The sequence below is a fragment of the Peromyscus leucopus genome, chromosome 5 (genome assembly GCF_004664715.2).
Source record: "Peromyscus leucopus breed LL Stock chromosome 5, UCI_PerLeu_2.1, whole genome shotgun sequence".
In the NCBI taxonomy this organism is placed as follows: domain Eukaryota; kingdom Metazoa; phylum Chordata; class Mammalia; order Rodentia; family Cricetidae; genus Peromyscus; species Peromyscus leucopus.
In genome coordinates, this window is record NC_051067.1 from 19004884 (window position 1) to 19023162 (window position 18279).

The 18279-nt window shown below is 45.2% G+C and overlaps 1 protein-coding gene across 9 annotated transcripts in view; it reads right to left on the bottom strand.

Annotated features, from left to right (window-relative positions):
- Jarid2 (jumonji and AT-rich interaction domain containing 2) overlaps nt 1-18279 on the bottom strand; it is a 195671-nt gene that overhangs the window by 14481 nt on the left and 162911 nt on the right. For 5 of the 9 annotated variants that reach the window (XM_037205767.1, XM_028867713.2, XM_028867712.2 and 2 more), the window contains 3 exons: nt 13655-13902; nt 3661-4693; nt 274-776 (listed from right to left, as the gene is read on the bottom strand). In XM_037205767.1, coding sequence (XP_037061662.1) covers nt 274-776; nt 3661-4693; nt 13655-13902 — 1784 coding nt within the window. The remainder of the gene's footprint in view (nt 1-273; nt 777-3660; nt 4694-13654; nt 13903-18279) is intronic. The other 4 variants (XM_028867715.2, XM_028867714.2, XM_028867716.2 and 1 more) reach the window with 1 other exon arrangement.

An 18279-nucleotide genomic window follows, 5' to 3' on the forward strand; every position in this document is an offset into this window, starting at 1 on the left:
TCTCTGTGTGCTTCCACAAGGTTGTCAAATACTATGATGAAACTTGCCGAATCACCTTATAAAAAACAGGCCATCCTTCAGAACCAATTGCAAAAAGTTCCCTTTGTTTTTTGCTTCTCTGTGATATTCAGTCACAGCAACTTAAAACAGACTAAGACAGTGTCCTAGCACTCTCCCCAGCAGCACAGTCAGCCTCCTCTGGCTCCACCAGGGCAAGGTACACACTATTCCTAGCCAGCCTGCATGTGATGGGCAACCCACAGAGCCTCTTACCTTATAGATGCACTTGTGGAAGTCATTGAGGACACCTTTGTCCTCTTCCTCCTCTTTGACCACTTCTTTTTCCTGAGCGAACAATCGCCGCCGGCCTGTCTTGAGTGGGGCCTGGCCCACCTCCTTGAGCTTGCTACGGAAGCCATTCCTGGGTGTAACACCATGGATGAGCCCATTTTTGGGCTCAAAGCGAGGCAGGGAGTGGAACTTGTGATGGTCATTCTCTGTGTGCCCCTCTAACGGCCCTTTGCGCTTCTCTAGGATCTCCTTCTCCATCAGCACCTCCTTCTCCAGCCGTCGGTGCTCCTCAGGGGACAAGGAGTCATAGGAGAGCAGGTACTGGCAGTAGGCCTCCTGCAGCTTGGCCAGCCGATCCTGGGCAGTCTTAGGAATGCGCAGCATGTCTGCTAGTTTGTTCCATTTTTTGAGGTCAGTCACTTGCTGCATGCCGCCCATCTCATTAATCAGCCGGAAAAAGCAGGCCAGGTCAAGCTCACAGCCTCCTGGGCAGTGATGGGGTAGAGGAAATGGTTAAGGAGGACATAAAGGAGGAACCCCTCCCAAACCAGGGGCTCCCACCAGGCTCCAGGGTTAGAGCAGTAAGTAGCTAGTATACAGCTATGAACATTATTGGGCATTGGGGTCGTGGCTGAGTACTAGGAGACAAAGCAAATTGAGGGACCAACCCTTTAGGAAGGTGACCAAGAACTGAACAGAAGGAAAGAAAGAGGTAGCCACGGCATAGGGGAGGATTCATGCAACCGGACCCACATTGTGGGACGACACAGAAGGGAGAGGGGAGAGGGATGGGTCAGCAGGGCTACGGTGAGCTTAGAGCATCTTCCCCATAACCTAACTCTCATTCACAGTGGAAACCTCTTATCCAACACAGAAACCACAGTTGCTCAGGGCACAGAGGCTGCTCACCTCAGAAGAAGATGAGAGTGTAAATGTATATCAAATATGGACTGTGTAGCTCAGTGGTACAACACTTGCCTAGCCTGTGCAAGACACACAAACCAAAACTAAAGCCAATAAATCCATCTAATGGATTTAAATGCAGACCATATCACTCTAACCACCTGGATGGAAAATGGAGAAGCCACCTCACTGAAGAGGAATAACTATCAACAACACAGCACTGGAGAAAAACAAACAAACAAAACCCAAGAAACCCATCCTTCAATCTCAGAAGCCAGGCTGCACTGACATCCAAATTCAAAGAAGCATGGCTCCAGATGACACAGTAACAGGGCAGGCTACTGTGACCCCACAAGGGGGAGTTCTTTCCACCTGGCTAGAGACTACTGAGTCATGGAACTGTCCTGTTAGGAGGAGGAGGAAGAAGACAGCAGCCTGGATGCATTTACTGCAATACAGGACACCAGGGTTGATTTGGTTGGGAGCACAGGTAAGGAGAGAAGCGCTCCTAAGGAAACCGTCTGCAGACCTAGCATGGTGGTCAGCAGTACATTATGGTCTCACAATATTACAGTAACATATAAAGTAGGGTTCTGTCTTGCACTTCTGAAGCCTTCCTACATGAAATGAAGCCTTACTGGCTTGCCAGCTAACACTGCCCAGGACACAAGCTACATACAAGGACTTTGTTATCTTCTTGGGTGCTTTCAAAAATCAGACTCCTGTTAGCACTTAAATGACATGCAGTGTTTGCAAAGTCGTTTACAGGACTCTTGCCTGGCACCATCACCCCTCATTCCATGGCCATAGGGTTACTGGGTGACAGACACCCTGTACCACCAATGCTTCACTTACTAAATGCCCTCTGGGAAGACAAGGTCTTCAGGAGACACTTTCACAAAAAGGTACATGTAATCACTGTGGTGAATTTGAGAAACTAGTTAAACATTAACTAGTCCTGCCCAATGGAAGCCCTAGATCTGAAGCCTCTATATAATGGCAAAGGAGATACACACGAGTGACTTGTGGCTTATGTATGGTACTAGTTAAGCAATCAGGTTAGAGGGAAAATCACCTACGTAACCGGAACTCTCTGGGCTATCATGGCAATGGTACTTACCATCTCACCTGTGCCCCGACACAAAAGCACTGTGCACCGAGAGGGAATTAGAATGGCCCTACCCACCCACAGGTCTCACTCACCAAAAGCAGGACTCTGGGGTCCACTCGCCTCTGGGTTACCTGAGGGCCTGGGTGAAGGTAAGGGAGTATATACCCTTCCCCATGTCTAAGGAGCACTATCCAAAGTCTGCCATGCCAACTCTGGCAGCAGATTCAGGAGATCCTCATCAGGCATAGTTCCTGAGGAGAAGAACTAGGAAATCTCTACCTGCATATCCACACTCTTGTCTCTGGGGTGACCTCAGAGGAGCCACTCCAGACCTCCCAACCACAGACATGGCATTGTTTCTTCACAAGAGCTGAAGACAACCGGGAGGGGTAGTGGGCAGTGCTGCTATCTGCCTTGAAGGACTGGCCCCTTAGTACAATTCACTTGGCCTTCACTGGAGAAGTCCATCCTGGAGTACCAGGACCAACAGAGGGGGAGGAGTCACAAGGGGGGACAGGAGAAGGCAAAAGGAGGCATGCCTACCCTGTACCCTGCTGCAGGAAAGACATTCAGCTTTCCAAGACATGCACCCACAGCAGCAGTTCTTGGGGTGACCTCTCCAGTGCTAGCCAAACTAAACCAGCCCTCCAAAGAAATGGAATACAGTCCCTTATGTCGAGAGAAGGTCCATTTTGCTCACCAAAGAAAGTGAAGAAGAAAAAAAAAGGGGGGGGGGGGAGTAGAGGAGATAGACAGATGAGGATAAGAGGGATGCAAAAATGGCATGGAGTTTACAAGAGGGTTGTAGATTGCATTATAAGGCCACCCAAGTTGGCATATTAAAGTACAAAACCCTGAAGCCCCACAATGTAATGGTATTATTAAAATAATGTCACCCAGGCAGGACTTCCCACCTCCTCATGGAAGATATTTAAGGAGATATTCAGACAGAGACAGGAAACACTCTGAGAAGACGAAAGGTACAGGTGGCCCACTACAAGCCGCAGAAAGACACTGGCAGAAACCAACCCTGCCAGCACGCAGAATTAGAAAACAGTTCTGGTTTTGAAGGCACCGGTCCGTGGCCCTTTGTTGCAGCAGCCTGAAGTCCTCAGGCCATCCTGGACACTACTCAACGCCAGCAGTAAAAGACAGCCCAGCGGGGGCCTAGGATCTAGCACCAAGAGGAAGCCCCCTGGTCTATGGGCCACCAATTCCAAACTTCTTACAGAAAGCAGCTAGGACCAAGGGAAGAGGGGTTCCACTAGAGCAAGAAAATGGGTTCACAAGTCCACCTACTCCCAAGCTAGGGATCATGGACAAGCTGAGAGGAGCCACTCAACCCCATGCCTTACCTATGAGGGGGAGTTCATCCATAGTGATGCCCTGAGATCTGAGGTGCTTTTTTATGCAGGCGAGCCGCTGTACATTGGGGCCCCAGCGCCGGCCCAGCTTATGGATGTGCTGGATCTGCGTGACAAAGCGCATCTCATCGTTGAGTTTGCACTCTGGCCGCCAGTCCGGAGGGGGAATCACACGACACATCCCGTACTTCTCCACCTGAGCACGTACTGACTCAATGTAGATGAGAGGGTCATGGAATTCCTTGGCGGAGGGCCTGAGGACAGGGATCTCGTCCATCGCTGTCCACCCAGACTTGCCGATCCCCTTCTCGGGCTTGCCCTGCGGATCATGCGGCTTGTGCGAGGACTCGGGTTGCGAGGTAGAACGATTTTCACAGGGGGTGCCCTCTGCCTTGCCATGTGCTTGTTTGCCCGGCATGTTCTTACCAGCCGTGGCCCGCTTCGGCCGATTCCTTTCCAAACTTCGCTCGGGCACTTCTTTCTTCACGTGTCCATTCAGCAGAGACTTCTCTGCTGAAGCCGCTGAGGCCTTTTTGCCAGGGGCTTCGGCAATGCCTGCTGCCCCTTTCATCTTCTTGGGGGGTGACTGCGGCTTGTCCACCTGCTGTGCCTCTTCCAGTCTCCTCTTGGAATTCCGCAGCCCCTCCCTCAGCTGCCGCCCCCCCACCTCCTTAGTGCATGACTTTGGGTTCAACCTGCTGCTGGCCTTGAGGCCACTGGCAGCGGGCCCGGTGGACGTGGACGCCCCCCCGAGGGATAGCACCTGTTTGCGGGTTTTTGCATTGCTACTTTCAGTTTTCCCTGAGATTGTATGGTTGACAGCTGAACTGGGCTTGTGGTGGGTGGGTTTGGTTTCCTTGACCAGTTCTCTCTTGGCTTTGGTGTATGTGACAGTCCCCTTGGTCACTGTGGCAGTGTACTTCACAGTTTTGGATGGTGAAGGTCTGACTTCTCGGATCTTTTTGGCACTGGTTGTACCTGCACCCAGAGATGACATTCGAGTGACTCCATTTACCTTAGACACCTACAGTGGCAGCAGAAGCAGGGACAAGAGAAAGAATTAATGAGTTCCCAGGCAGACTCAGTAAGAAAGGACTACTGCAGTTGCCGGTGACAGACTTGGCTCAGAAGAGAGTGGGGACAGCAGACAACCAAGGAAGAAAACCCATCAAGGATTAGTCTGTGACACTAGCATGAGGATCTTCTCAACACAGCTAGCATCTTACCCCAGACTGTGTTGGCTGGCCTGCTGCATTCGTGGATGTGTCTGTATACGAGCACTTCTTTGCATGAGACTCTTTCAGAAAACCTTGGGGTCCATAGTGAATACCCCATACAAGAACTAACCTATGCCGAGTTTCTTGTAATCCATAATAGCAAGTTCCTGTTCATTTGAGAAAAGTAAGCAATAGTTTCTAAAAATATATAAAATAGTTTTTTACATATATATCTGTTCCAAACATGGCTGTTTGCTATCCTTTGTGTGATTCACATAACTGTGTAGCCAACACACAAAATATGAAACCCAACTATGATACTGAAAAAAACGAAAACAAAAACCACTACACTATGGAAGGAAAACACTAGGACCCAAATGCCTTGGCTCCAAATCATAGGCCAAGCCCATAGGCACGGCTGCAAACTCTCAGCAGCTACCTGCCATCTCATCTCAATCTCTTACTGTCCCTGAGACTTACCACACATGGACAGTCTCACTAGATGCAGGACAGACGAGCCTAGCCCCTCCCCCCTTCTGCACATATGGTCCCTATTTTATCACCCCTTGTAAGCCCCATTTGGATTTTTGTTAACTGGGTAAATAGAGGCAGACATCCTAGACTGGTCGTTCATATACCAGCTAATAAAACCAAGGAAAATTCTGTGAAACAAAAGGGGCAAGTCGTTCAAACAGAATGGAATAGTATGGTTCTAGCATATCCCAGAGGCCTACAAGAACATTGAAGCACCGGATTCATCAGTTACAGGGTAGGTGGCTTTAAACTAAATAGCACAGCTGTGGGTTTGGCATGACATTTAGTCTCATGGGTGTCTCCTTTCCTTTCATCTACAACATGAATTTTAAAAGGACCACAGGATATTAGAGCTGTTGCCACGACCTCCAAATGAGCCTAAAACTAACACAATCACAAAAACCACGGACCTCTTTCCAGAAGAATGCTGAGCTGGGGAGCCTGGCTTGCTTGTGAGGTAGTCAGGCCAAGGCCACCAATGGTAGCTTAAAGAACCACCATGAGGCTGGATCATGACCAACCTGCTCTCACCACAAGAGATCTGGGTGATAAGCCAGGGCTAACCTAGGAACAAGTATGGTTAACTTTTGGTGGAATAAAGAAAATAGAACAAACTGATAGACATCCAAATCAGTAATGGAAAGCAAAGGTTCTTGATTTATCCAAATAGATCACTGCCCTACCCCCCAAAAGTCTCTAAAGCCCCTCCAGTGGGTATGAGGCCCATGATTTTGGAATTCCAACCAGACATTTTGGGGTGCTTTGTGGCTGTCTATGGACCACACTCTGAAAAACTGCTGAACAAGGTCTTGGTAAAGTTTGTTGTTGTTGTTGTTGGGGGGGGGGGGGACGACGACATAGAGATGTTTTCTATGAATGCCAAAAATTATCTGTGGTCCAATAAAAAAAAAAAATCCTTGATGTGACATGGCTTATGAGCCTACTCATACTTGGTCATGGAGCTCCCCTAGCTTTGGGAGATAGCACATGCCCTCTAGAGAGAGACAAAATGTGGGAGGCTTCAGAACTGAATTGTGGGATTTTGGTATCGCTATATAGCTACCACTGGACTAGAAAACCACTATGGGAACCTCAAGAGTGCTGAGATTAAAGGTGTGCAGCACCATGAACAGCACATTCTGGACAGTAGCCCACTACCCACCCTGTAAGTAAGTATGACTGACAGAGGGGCTCTAGAATAAAGTGGGAAACTGGTTATGAGTTTAGAAGAGAGGGAGGCAGTGTGACACCAATGAATTAGATGCAAAAATACAAGGCTGAAAGATAGTTCAGTTGATAAATGATTGCAATGTAGGCATGAAGCACTGAGTTCAATTCTCCAGCATACATGAAAACAGCTAAGCATGGTAACACACACTTTAATCCCCGTACAGGGGAGGCAGAGACAGGCAGATCCCAGGGTCTTGCTGGCCAGTCACCCTAGAGGTGAATCTGTGAGCCTAGAATCAGTCAAATACCCTGTTTCAGATAACAAGATGGACAGCTCGAGAGGCAGCTTGGGTTTGTCCTCTAGCCTATACACAACACAGAGACACAGACACACAGACAGACAGACAGACAGACAGACAGACACGAAAACCAGGGATGAGCTCGACAAGGTTCTAGTAACAAGAAGAAAGTAGTAAGGAAATACCTCTATTTTAGTATACCTTGGTTCTATCAAATGAACCTACTGATTAAACTCCCAAATGAAAAAAACCATTAAGACAATTAGTAAGTATTAAATGCTATATTTAGTTGATTTATATCTCCAGCAAGGACACTAAGAGATAGGTAGTTAGATACAGATAGTGGGCAAGGAAGGTCTCTGGAATGGTGCTATATGCAATGGAGATGGTAGAGGAATACATGCTACGGGCTTTGATGTCCCCTGTCCCAGCCCTAGGCCCAGTTCACCCTTACACAAGCAATCCAATATGGTTACTCTCTTCCTGAAGATGGGAGGCTTTCTGTCAAAAGTCCAGGCCCAGATATATACTGGCATCGAGTCAGTGTTTCTCTAGCTTGTAAACCCTGAAAACTCCCCTAGATCAGTGTGATCACTTTTACTGATTAATACAGCTTCCACAGCCACCAGGCACACATTGAATCCTTAGGGACATACACACAAAAAAATCCATATGCAGAAGACCTAGATGGTGCAACGTCCCTGCAAGCCCTCTAACGCAGCCTTTCCCCAACCCTATCAGAGGGAGTGACATGAAACCAAAGTTCCTTGTGGTCCACAGCAGATCAGGGGGAAGGTCCTTAGGACTAACCCTCTGGCTTCTAGAGGCACCTGGGCTCCTTGCCAGATGACGTCAACAATCAATGTGCTACAATTCTGTATCACTATCTCCCATGGCAAAACACCACACTCTTGAGGGATGTTAGCAAAATGAACCACTAGAGGGTTGGCAAGGTATATCTTGATGCAAATCTGCTTCACTTGCTTTTTTAAGTTATCTTAAGTATAATCCACTCAAATACAATGCTTTCCTGTCAAGAAAAGACTAAGCTATGTCTGTCTCCTTGACCAGAACAATGAATTCTAATGTACAGAAAGAAGTAAACTCTATCAAGAGTCCTCAACTGTAACCCTGTCCCCTCATAGGAAAGTTTTCCAGTGATGGCCACAACACAGCTGGCAAGCTAAATGAGCAACCATGCCATCCCACAAGCTTGTTATACATAAAATTTGACAAGTTGAAATGGTCCCTTCTACTGAAAAGGCTTGGAACCAATGACACCTCCTTTACAGCACATGCTCATTGTTCAGAAACCAACATTTAATCATACCACCAAAGGAAGGGAGGGAAGGAGGGAGGGGAGGAAGGGAGGGAGGGAGGGAGGGAGGGAGAGAGGGAGGGAGGGGAGGGAGGGAGAAAAAGAAATGAGGTGCTACAATACAAGTGATGCTCTCTCTCCCAGCCTCAGATCACTCCAGTACAGCTGGCTTTCAGGTCAACAGACTACCTTCATCATGTAAATAACATGTGGCAAGAAAAACCACAAGTCACAGCTGCAGACCCTAAGGTAGTGCACGCAAGGGAATGTGCCTCAATTTGCTGGTTCCTACAATGTACAGCATAAAAATGAAAACCTTTCTACACTTTCTACACTTGGGTTCTGGTGGAGATTCTGGGAATAACGTGCCATTCCTAACTCAGCTCTGGCGTCTGTGACTTCTGGGCCCACAGTCACCCACCTGTCACCTCTATCTCCTGAGACCACAGAGAGCCAGAAAGTATTTGCATAAGGGTTATTTTGGTCCTTTTCTCCTCTGATTTAACAAGCAGCTAAGGTGCTATCAAGTAATATCTAACTGACCTAGTACTTGCAGCATCTCCAGAAATATAAAAAGGAAGAAAAATTGAAGGAGATAAAAACCCAGGATTTTAAGTATTCCTCCTTGTCTAGTTTTTGTTTTTTTTTTTTTAACTAACAGGGATCCCCACCCCATCACCACCCAGTCCTTAAATAAACAGGAAGGACTTGTACTTACAAGGCAGAAGAGAAAATAGATGCTTGGGAATGACTACCTCAAACTGTTAAGGTGGACCAAGATTATTAAAATGCAGTCCTCGTTTACCCAGAGCCATTACTGTCACTCTTCCTTATTCCCCACCAGAGGGATCGAGTGAGCTTGAGCAGGAGCCCAGATGGAAGTGGGATGATTAAAACTGCAGAGCTACTTCAGACAGGAGAAGCAGGAAGACCCGGGTCTGCGGACGGACACGACAACACAGGCGACATGGAAACAGAAAGCTAAAAACAGTGCACACGGCCTCAGGAGAAGCAGGGCCAGCAAAACCTCCTTGCAGCACCCACAGAGGCCCACAAAAACTCTTGAAGTGGCGTTATTGGAGGTGTGTGGAGGAGGTGAGGCCTTGTTGGAGGAAGTGTCGTCACAGAGGGTGAGCTTTGAGGTTTCAAGCCAGGCTCAGTGACTCATTCTCTCTTCCTGCTACCTTCAGGATCTCTCAGCTACCTCTCCAGCACCATGTCTGCCTGACTACCACCATGCTTCCCGCCATGGACTAACCCAATGACTTGTAAGCCAGCCCAGTTAAATGGAGTTGCCGTCAACATGGTGTCTCTTCACAGGAATAGAAACCCTAACTAAGACACTATGATTTCATTCTGTAGAGCTTATTCCTTTAATTTTCCTAATTTTACTAAATTTAGGTTCTGAATCCTTTGGCCTCTACGGATCTTATGGGACAAGGTCATTTCACCTCTACACACTTACACAAGAGGCTTCTTGTGACTAAGCATGTCATATATCCTTCCAAAAGTGTCTGGTGGCTGCCCAAGAAGACCTGTAACATCCTTGTCAATATTACAGATTAACCTCAGAGTAAAACTTATTTGGTATGGCCCAGTAATTCATATCCCAGACTATTGACCACATACAACAAGGAACTTCACTGACTCTCTTGGAAAGCTAGTGTTTCAAAACCCTTTCTAAGGAGCCAGGTCATGTCAGCATTCAGAGGGCTGAGTCAGGAGGCTTGTCACACTTTCAAGGATAGTTTGAGCTATGCAGTGAGACCCTATCTCAAAAAAAAATACAAAAAAAAAAAAAAAACAAAACAAAACTCTCTCCTGATAGCCCCAATAATTTGGTAATCTCTCAACAGCTAGGATCTGTTACTGTGTTTAAATGGAAGCATTATTTCAGAAAAACAGATGCTAAACATGTACCACAAACTCAGCCAGTTCTAGAGGCTTATGATGAGATTAGAGTGGAGTTGAGGCTACAGACTCTGCATTCCAAGTAAAATGCAAAAGTGAAGTTCATGTTCATGTATGTATGGTAATGTCAGGATCCCGGGCCTTGAAGCCCAAAGACTACACCATCTACCATTACTCCTTAGTACAAGGAGAGCGCTTAGAACAGTGTCCGTCCCAGGACCCATGAGAACAAGAGAACAAAGCTGCTGCCAGCAGCACCCCTTGTAAATCACAGCCCACCCACACACATTTCCTACATTCAAATCTAAAGTTAGAGGTCAGAGTATCCTTCAGGCATTTGAGTCTAGTAATTTATATTGAGCAATTATAAAGGGATCTACAGTTTGCTTTTTTATTACCACATTTTCAGAGCACTCAACTAACAAGATCTGATGATCAACCATTAAGCACCAGGAAAGCAAAGATCACATCTCAAAGGCACAGTAGAGATCAGGGTCATAAGAAAGTTAGAACTTGAAGGCCTACGTAATTACATCTGACTGACTCTGGAGGTAGGAAAGACTCCCCCATATCTGCAGGGTCCAAACCAAGAAAAGCCAAGACTGGCAGCACTCAAGTTCCAGCAGCTCACTTTACTGTGGCCTCTGTGGTGGTCTGACTGAAAATGGCCCCACAGGCTCATACCCATGTGAATGCTTTATTCCCAATTGGTAGCCTGTTGAGGATTAGGAGGTGTGACTTTGTTGGAGTAGGTGTGTCAATGGGGTGGGTTGTGAAGTATCAAAAGCCCAGAGCAGGCCCAGTGCCATTCTCTCTTCTGGCTGCCAGAGGAACCTCTCAGTTAAGTCCCCAGCACCAAGTGCCTGCCTGCCTGTCAGCTACCATGCTCCCTTCCGTGATGATGGACTAAACCTCTGAAGCTATAAGCAAGCCCCCAATTAAATGCTTTCTTTTATAAGAGAAGAGATACATGGCGTCTATTGTCCCAGCAACAGACCATTCACTAAGAAAGCCTTCCTTCAACATTCTAGACCATATGTGGATCAGGTAGTATGTGCCCAACATGGAACAGTGAGCCAAGACAACCAAAAGGTACTTGTTCTTTCTTCCTCCTCCAAGCTTCTACCCACCTAGACTAATTACTGCTAACTATGGAGTGCCACAGAAGAGCTATGACTGAGTGGCAAAGATCCTAGGTGAATGCAAGCCATGTATCACTTGATTAAATGCCAGCCTCGTGAATCTTTGGGACAGAGTCAGATAATTTGGAGATGTGACTCAACACAGATAGTTTTAATATGACCTGTGTTGGGGACTGGAGAGATGGCTCAGTGGTTAAGACTACTTGCTACTCTTCCAGAGGACCTGGGTTCAATTCTCAGCACCCACATGGCAGCTCACAACTGTCTGTACCTGCAGTTCCATAGAGTCCGACACACTCACACAGACTTATATGCAAGTAAAACACAAATTCATATAAAATTAAATATTAAAATTTTAAGAAGATGACCTGTTTTATGTATTAGTGTAAAAATTCCACCACGGGCAGACAAGGAAATAATACATCACGTGCCCGCCTCAAAAGAAAGCATATCTGGTCTACATGTGGTCAGTCCCCATCTAATCTCAGCTCATCTGGACTAAATAGTGTTCAACTTGAGGAGTACACTCAGATGGAAAAAAGGATGGGTGCAGAGATGTCCAGAAGATGCATAAAAGCCCAGCCTGTCCCAGGAAATAGATAGGCTTCAGCCATATCTGTCTCTAAGTCCTTTTTTCATGGTGTTTCACAAGCAGAAACATCTGGAACTGAGCTCAGCTCCGCTCCAGTCAAATCAACAGTAGTGGGATGGATGGAGGTGGTGAACACCGACACAAACTAAAGCTGCAAACCCACCCTGTGCTTTGTGCCTTAGGGAACTGAAAAATCAGGGCCCAGCATTTGGGAGGCAGCCCCAGCTACTGACAGAGAGCAATTCCATAATCACTCAGTGGCCATTCTCTGGGAAAAGATGACATCTTTGTTTCAGAAACCATAGCCACTGACATGCTAAAATCACTTGCTTCTCTCAAAAGACAATGGCTCCTCATGTTGTGGTGGCCCCCAATCATAAAATTTGTTTTTATTTCATAACTGTAATTTTGCAAATGATATGAATCATAGATATCTGATATATAGGATATTTGATAGATGACCCCAAATAAGGTCACAACTCACAGGTTGAGAACCACTGACTTAGAAGAATGGGGTCTCTATAAAACATAGAGACGTAAATGGCGACCATGTGTGACTTCACCACCTCAAATGAAAACCTAAAAGCTTGAAAAGTAAAAATCAAGACAAAATGCTGTGCATGTGCGTGTACGTGTGCATTATGTGCTCGCACGTGCTCTTACTTGTATAAACCTATGCAGCTCTATAAATGAATATACTCATTCACATTCATGAACAAAAACTCTGAACTAGTTACTAAGACCACATTTTGGAATACTGCCAGTAAGGAAATCTCTTTTGTCCTGTCCCCTTACTACCCTATGAACCCATCTTCAGAAATCATAGTCCTGGAGAAATTGAAATTCTGCCAAGATTCCTAGAAAAGGCTTACATCAATGGTCTGTGGTCCCCTAGGACTTATCAATCCTACCATGGTCAGAAGCATGAAGGGTGGATGGTTTGTTATCAGCTAGCCCAGCTCTTCCTATGTGCCTCAATGGATCTGCGTGTATAATCATACTCCCTGCCTCCCAGAGCTTTGAGAAAAAATATGGACAGGAAAATTTCCATATAACAGCAATGGTCTATCCTACAGATCTTAAGAGTTACCTCAAGGGAATTTTGTTATTTGGGGGAGGGGGGGCACAGTATACTGCTTACTACAGACCCTTGACAGCCAAACACACTCAGTGGTTCAGCTACTCAGGACAGCTACTGCAAGCCCTGGCAGAGAACAAGAGAGCCGGAGAGGTGGCTCAACAGGTAAAGGTACTGGCATCCAAGCCTGATGACCTGAGCTCAGTCCCTCAGACACACATGGAGAATCAACTACCAAATGCTGTCCTCTCACCTCCACAGGAAAGCTGTTCTGCACACCAGCATACAAATACCAATACTTAAATGTACTAAATGGAAATCCTAATAACAAAAATCAAAACAAAAGCAAACCAGAAAATAGACCACAATTATTCCAGACAAGCTTGTGCCATCTATGGGATTAGTTGAACACCCAACTCATGGTTCTCAAATGAAAGTGAGGAAGATGGTGGGTGTTCCCACACTCTGTAGCTGGTGGAGCACTTGTATAAAGGGAATATTAAGAATACATGCTACGTGTCTCTACTCCCCATGAACGCCAATATCCTACTATGTATCAATCATAGTGTGTGAGTTCAAGGCGTGCAGGAGGAAAGGGGAAATCCTATCTGGAAACTATCCCTGTCCCACTTGTGTGACAAGTCCTACTTTTCTAGCCTCTTTTGCCTGATTTCACTTTGATGGGTGAACTGGGCATTCTCTGGCACATGAGAAAGCTACTCACATGGAGGGTTACCTGTTTCCGTAAGTCCTGAGCCGACCGATGCGGAGGGGGAGGGTGGTGGTTGGCAGGAAGCCCCTTGGCCAAGGAGCCTGCAGAGGGGGTGGCTGTGGGCTGGGCCACTGAAGCCGGCTCCCTTCGGCTATCTGCCCTGTGGTCGATGTGCTTCTCCTTTGCTGGAGTGGTCTCTTTGCTTTTGTGTTTTTGAGCGGGTTCTTTCTCCCGTGTTGACCTGTTGGAGCCATTGAAGACTAGAAAAGGAAAAGAGGGAAAGTGAGTGGAGCAACCATCTATGGTTTAAGTAGTCAAGCCTTCTCCAGAGAAATGGCCAGCACCCAAAGAGAATCTGAAAGGAAATGAAGCTGATTAAAAACTCAACATTTTAAAAGCAAGGTTAGCACATATGCTTTTAAGGTGGGTATTACAATTCATTCACCTGAGTATATTAAGTGGGTAACAGAATTTACTAAGATATAAATTGAGGAAATACATTCATGGTTACAGACTTGAGTAGACAGCAGAAGCTGTCCTCTGATCTGACCAGGAGTGAATCCACCTCACAGGCAGGAGCAGGGAGAAAAGGGGCAGAGGTCATGTACAACAGCTGGAAGCACCGCTTCCTTTGAGTCTTAAACTCAAGGTGGAGCAAATACCACTACAGGTGGGCATCTGAGTTTGAGGCCAACCTAGTCTACACATCCAGTTCCAGGGACAACCTAGAAGGTAGAAGTCATTTAAAGTGTTCTTTCTTGTGCAGGTGACAGCAAGCATTGGAGGCTCACCACTCTAGCTGTCTGTATGAAGAATGGGGTTCTCCTCCAGGGGGGCAGGAGGGGTGCTTGTGTTTTGGCAGTGTGAGCGACTGGTGGAGGAAGAGCTAGCTACTGTGTGTTTAGCACCTTGATGGGGTCTTTACACTACAGGAGACCCTCTACTGGTGCAAACCTGTTACAATGACCTTAATTACAAAACAAAAGACAGGCCGAGGTGGGGGTTGTACCTTTCAGTTCCAGCACGTGGGAGGCAGAGGAAGGTAGATCTCTGAGTTCAAGACCAGCCTGGTCTACATAGTGATCTCCCAAGCCTCCCGGGGCTAGCTATACAGTAAGAAAAAGAGTCCTACCAGCACATTGCTGATGATGTTTTACATTTTACAACAAAGCAAAAAAGACATCTCTAGAATCCAAGGGCTAGCTCATAACATTCTTAGCTTCTGGAGTGCAAGAAGCAAGATTAATGATTCTAAAGATTTTACCTGATAGTTGGAAGCATATTTATTAGGTTACATATTTTTATGTCCAAAATGACTACTAAGAGGATAGATAACTAATAACTTAAATCAGGTAACTCTAAGCAGGAAACAATCCTAGTAGTCTTTAGGAAATAACAATGTTACTTTTCCAAGTACCATTTCTGTTTCTTTTAGAATAACATTGATATAGGCTGACCTCAAACTCAGATGCCCACCTTAAAAGCATATGTGCTAACTTTGCTTTTAAAATGTTGAGTTTCTTTGCCTTCATGTTTAGGAAGCTCTCCCTCCCACAAATATTGGAGATTGCTTCATCTCAACCCTCTATTTTTTCCCCTCCTCATATAACATAAACATTATGTTTATGGTATTACATGATAAGATACACAGATCTATGAAATGTTAAGCTAATGAACATGTTCAATATCCCCAACATATGTACTGTCTTTGTGAGAACATTCCCTTTGGATCTTCTTTCTATGGGTACAGAATTCAGCACTATTAACTGAAGTCATGTTCTGACAAACAGCTCTCCTTAGAACACAATATTTTCAAAATTACAGTAATCTGAATTTTCTTCTAAGCCATTTTCCTCATTTAATTGCTTAAAGGTAAATCATCTTTTGCATAGCACATCCTCCCTATCTGGATTAACTGTGAGCAGCAATCTCAGGGGTTCTTCCAGGACCAGCAATTATATATTTAAAACAAATTTTAGATACTGAAATAAAGATGGTGTCTCATTTCTTCTCTATTAGATGTGGGGGCAATGGAGCAGCTAGAATGGTTGCATTGCCTCCAAGTGTAAGTAACTAGCCACTGTCAGAAACCATCCATCACACTCCCACATTTGCAGCCGGTGCCTGCCTGGAACAAATGAAGAGCATACTTAGGAGTAGTCATACTTAAATGTGACCAAGAATCACGAAGGTACATGAATCCATGCAACTCTTGACTGTTTACTAATTTCGTGAAGCAAAGAACACAGCTCCTTTATTCACAACACAGGAGGTAGCTCCAATACCCTGAACTGCTTTCTTATTTATTTCACAAACAATTCACAGTATACCCTACTTTTAAGCACTAGTTTTATAGCTATTTGTTTTAGTTTAAAAGACAGTGAAGCAAAGATAGTCTCTCGATTTATCATATAATAGTAGGAGTATTTGAAGTGCAATTCTTGGCTCTGATATTTATTACTGGGTAAGCGACTTGATCCTTGGTTTTCTCATTTGTAGACTGAGGATAACAGATGTTCCTGCAGACAGCTACTGAAGAGTTAAAGGGACTATCTCAGGAAACTGCATCACCATATCCTGACCAGGTGTGCTCTAGCCTCCTATCTTTAGTTGCAGGTAGAGGGCAGTTGGCCTGAGCAAGACCCATCAGAACCTGTGACCACTGGGGTTCATTAAGTAGGCCACATTTTCCAAGTACCCTCTACCCCCCACCCCAGTATACCTTCCACAGGATCTGGATGAAACTTAACACAGCTATCCCTTGTCCCCAGATGCTACTCAATTTGCCCCTAGTATCAAAACTGTCTAGCATGTCACACATCCAGGCCTTCATATTCTCCTGTAAACAGGGAGTGACAGGATTCCTTAGCTCCTACTGCAGTGATAATTCAGGGAGAAAATGAGTTTGGAGAAATAAGTTAACTGTTCGTGGCACAAAGCCTAAACTAGGAACGTAACACTCCTTTGCAAAGGAGTCACGCCAGCAACCAGTTCTAAGCTGTGCACTATATGTCCTCCTGACCTAAAAAAGGAAGATCCTTCACCAGCACTGCCTGTATCTGAAAGGGAAAGGCACAACCCTCTGGTTCCAATGGAATAGACTTGGAGGACTTTCAACTACTAATCCTCCTTCCCAGGAAAAGGCTGGAAAGCAAAGACCTGGAACCAGAGCTGAGCTGTGCAATACTGGCTGCAGCGGGTGGTGAGGGAGGCCAGTGCCATCAATGCAGTTGAACAAAGCAGCTGCTCTGCAAATTGCAGCAGTGTGCCTGCTAAGGAGTATTTTAATAAGATGTCCCAGGAAAGAGGAATGAAACAAACTGTGATTTGCAAACAAAAGATGCTTTTCAAATGAATCTTGCTGTAATGATCCTGCTATTTTATAGAGCAATATACCCGAACAGCAAACACAACCAAAAAGTCACATCGTGTGTTAAATGGAGAGAAAAGGGGAGGGAATGATTGGGAAAAGACGAAGCCAAGGACAAGGTATAGTTTGTGCTTGACAGCTCATTAATTTTAAGTGTCGTGGGAACCTGCCAGTTTTATTCCTCCAAGTAATTATCTTTTGTCTTAATTTGTAAGATTTTCAAAAGAAAGGGATAGAAGGAAAAGGGAGGTTTAAAAAAAACAACACTTCACATTCTATGAGCATGAGACAGAAAGGCATCAATGTATAGAAGTTCACTACAAACTGTCCCCAATTAAAAGAAATAATTGGACAAGTTTCTTTAAGCATCCATCACAGCAAGCCATATTAGGAAATGGTATTGTCCTCAGATACAAATAGCTTTACATAATGAACAGAGACTGATATATTGATTTGTATACACTTACTCTGAAAGTTAAATGCTCTATGGACAAGTGTTTTCACACCATAATAAACAAAATCTGTAAATCCTAAGCCTGATATTTTGATTGAAGGTCACTTCATTCTTGAAAGGGAAAGATTTCCTTCCAACTAGGAGTGAAAAAGACACAGGCAAGAGAAGTTTCTTTAGTAATGTTTTTTACCGCAATTATGTGAGAAGTGGAAAGCTACATTTCCATGGGGAAATTCACATTTAAAGCTCCCACGAGTCCAACATGAATGGCACTGCCCATGAGCTCTGTCTACACATTGAATTCTGGGCAGGCTTAAGGCAACCTATGAAGGAGTATCTAAAACTCTCACATACTCTGGCTTACTAACACATCTGTGCCTGACAAACCAGCTGCCTGCCTCAATTGCCTTCTAATACTTGCTCAAGTATTTTGCATGAGTATACAGTGTGTTGTGTGTTCTTCAGAGAAAGACACTATGCAAATATAACATGGGTGATCTTCTTGAAAGTTGAAAGCTCTAGCTAAAATGGCAAAGATGCACATTTGATAAAAATCAATTCCTTTTAAAGAAAGCTGACAAAGCCAACAATCTGGTCTCTCACCCTGTCTTGCTTAATTACTCCTAATAAACAGGACAGATGCCAGAAGCAAGTAGTTACTAGGTAAACACAGTAATCAACAAAGAAGTCCCTGTTTGATAGAAGTTCCTCCACATTTTGAGACTATTCCCTGTCTCCTGAGAGCTGATGGGGATGACTGGAAACCCAGAAGCACGATTCAGAAAACTTTCCCTGCTCGCAGGAAAACACCAG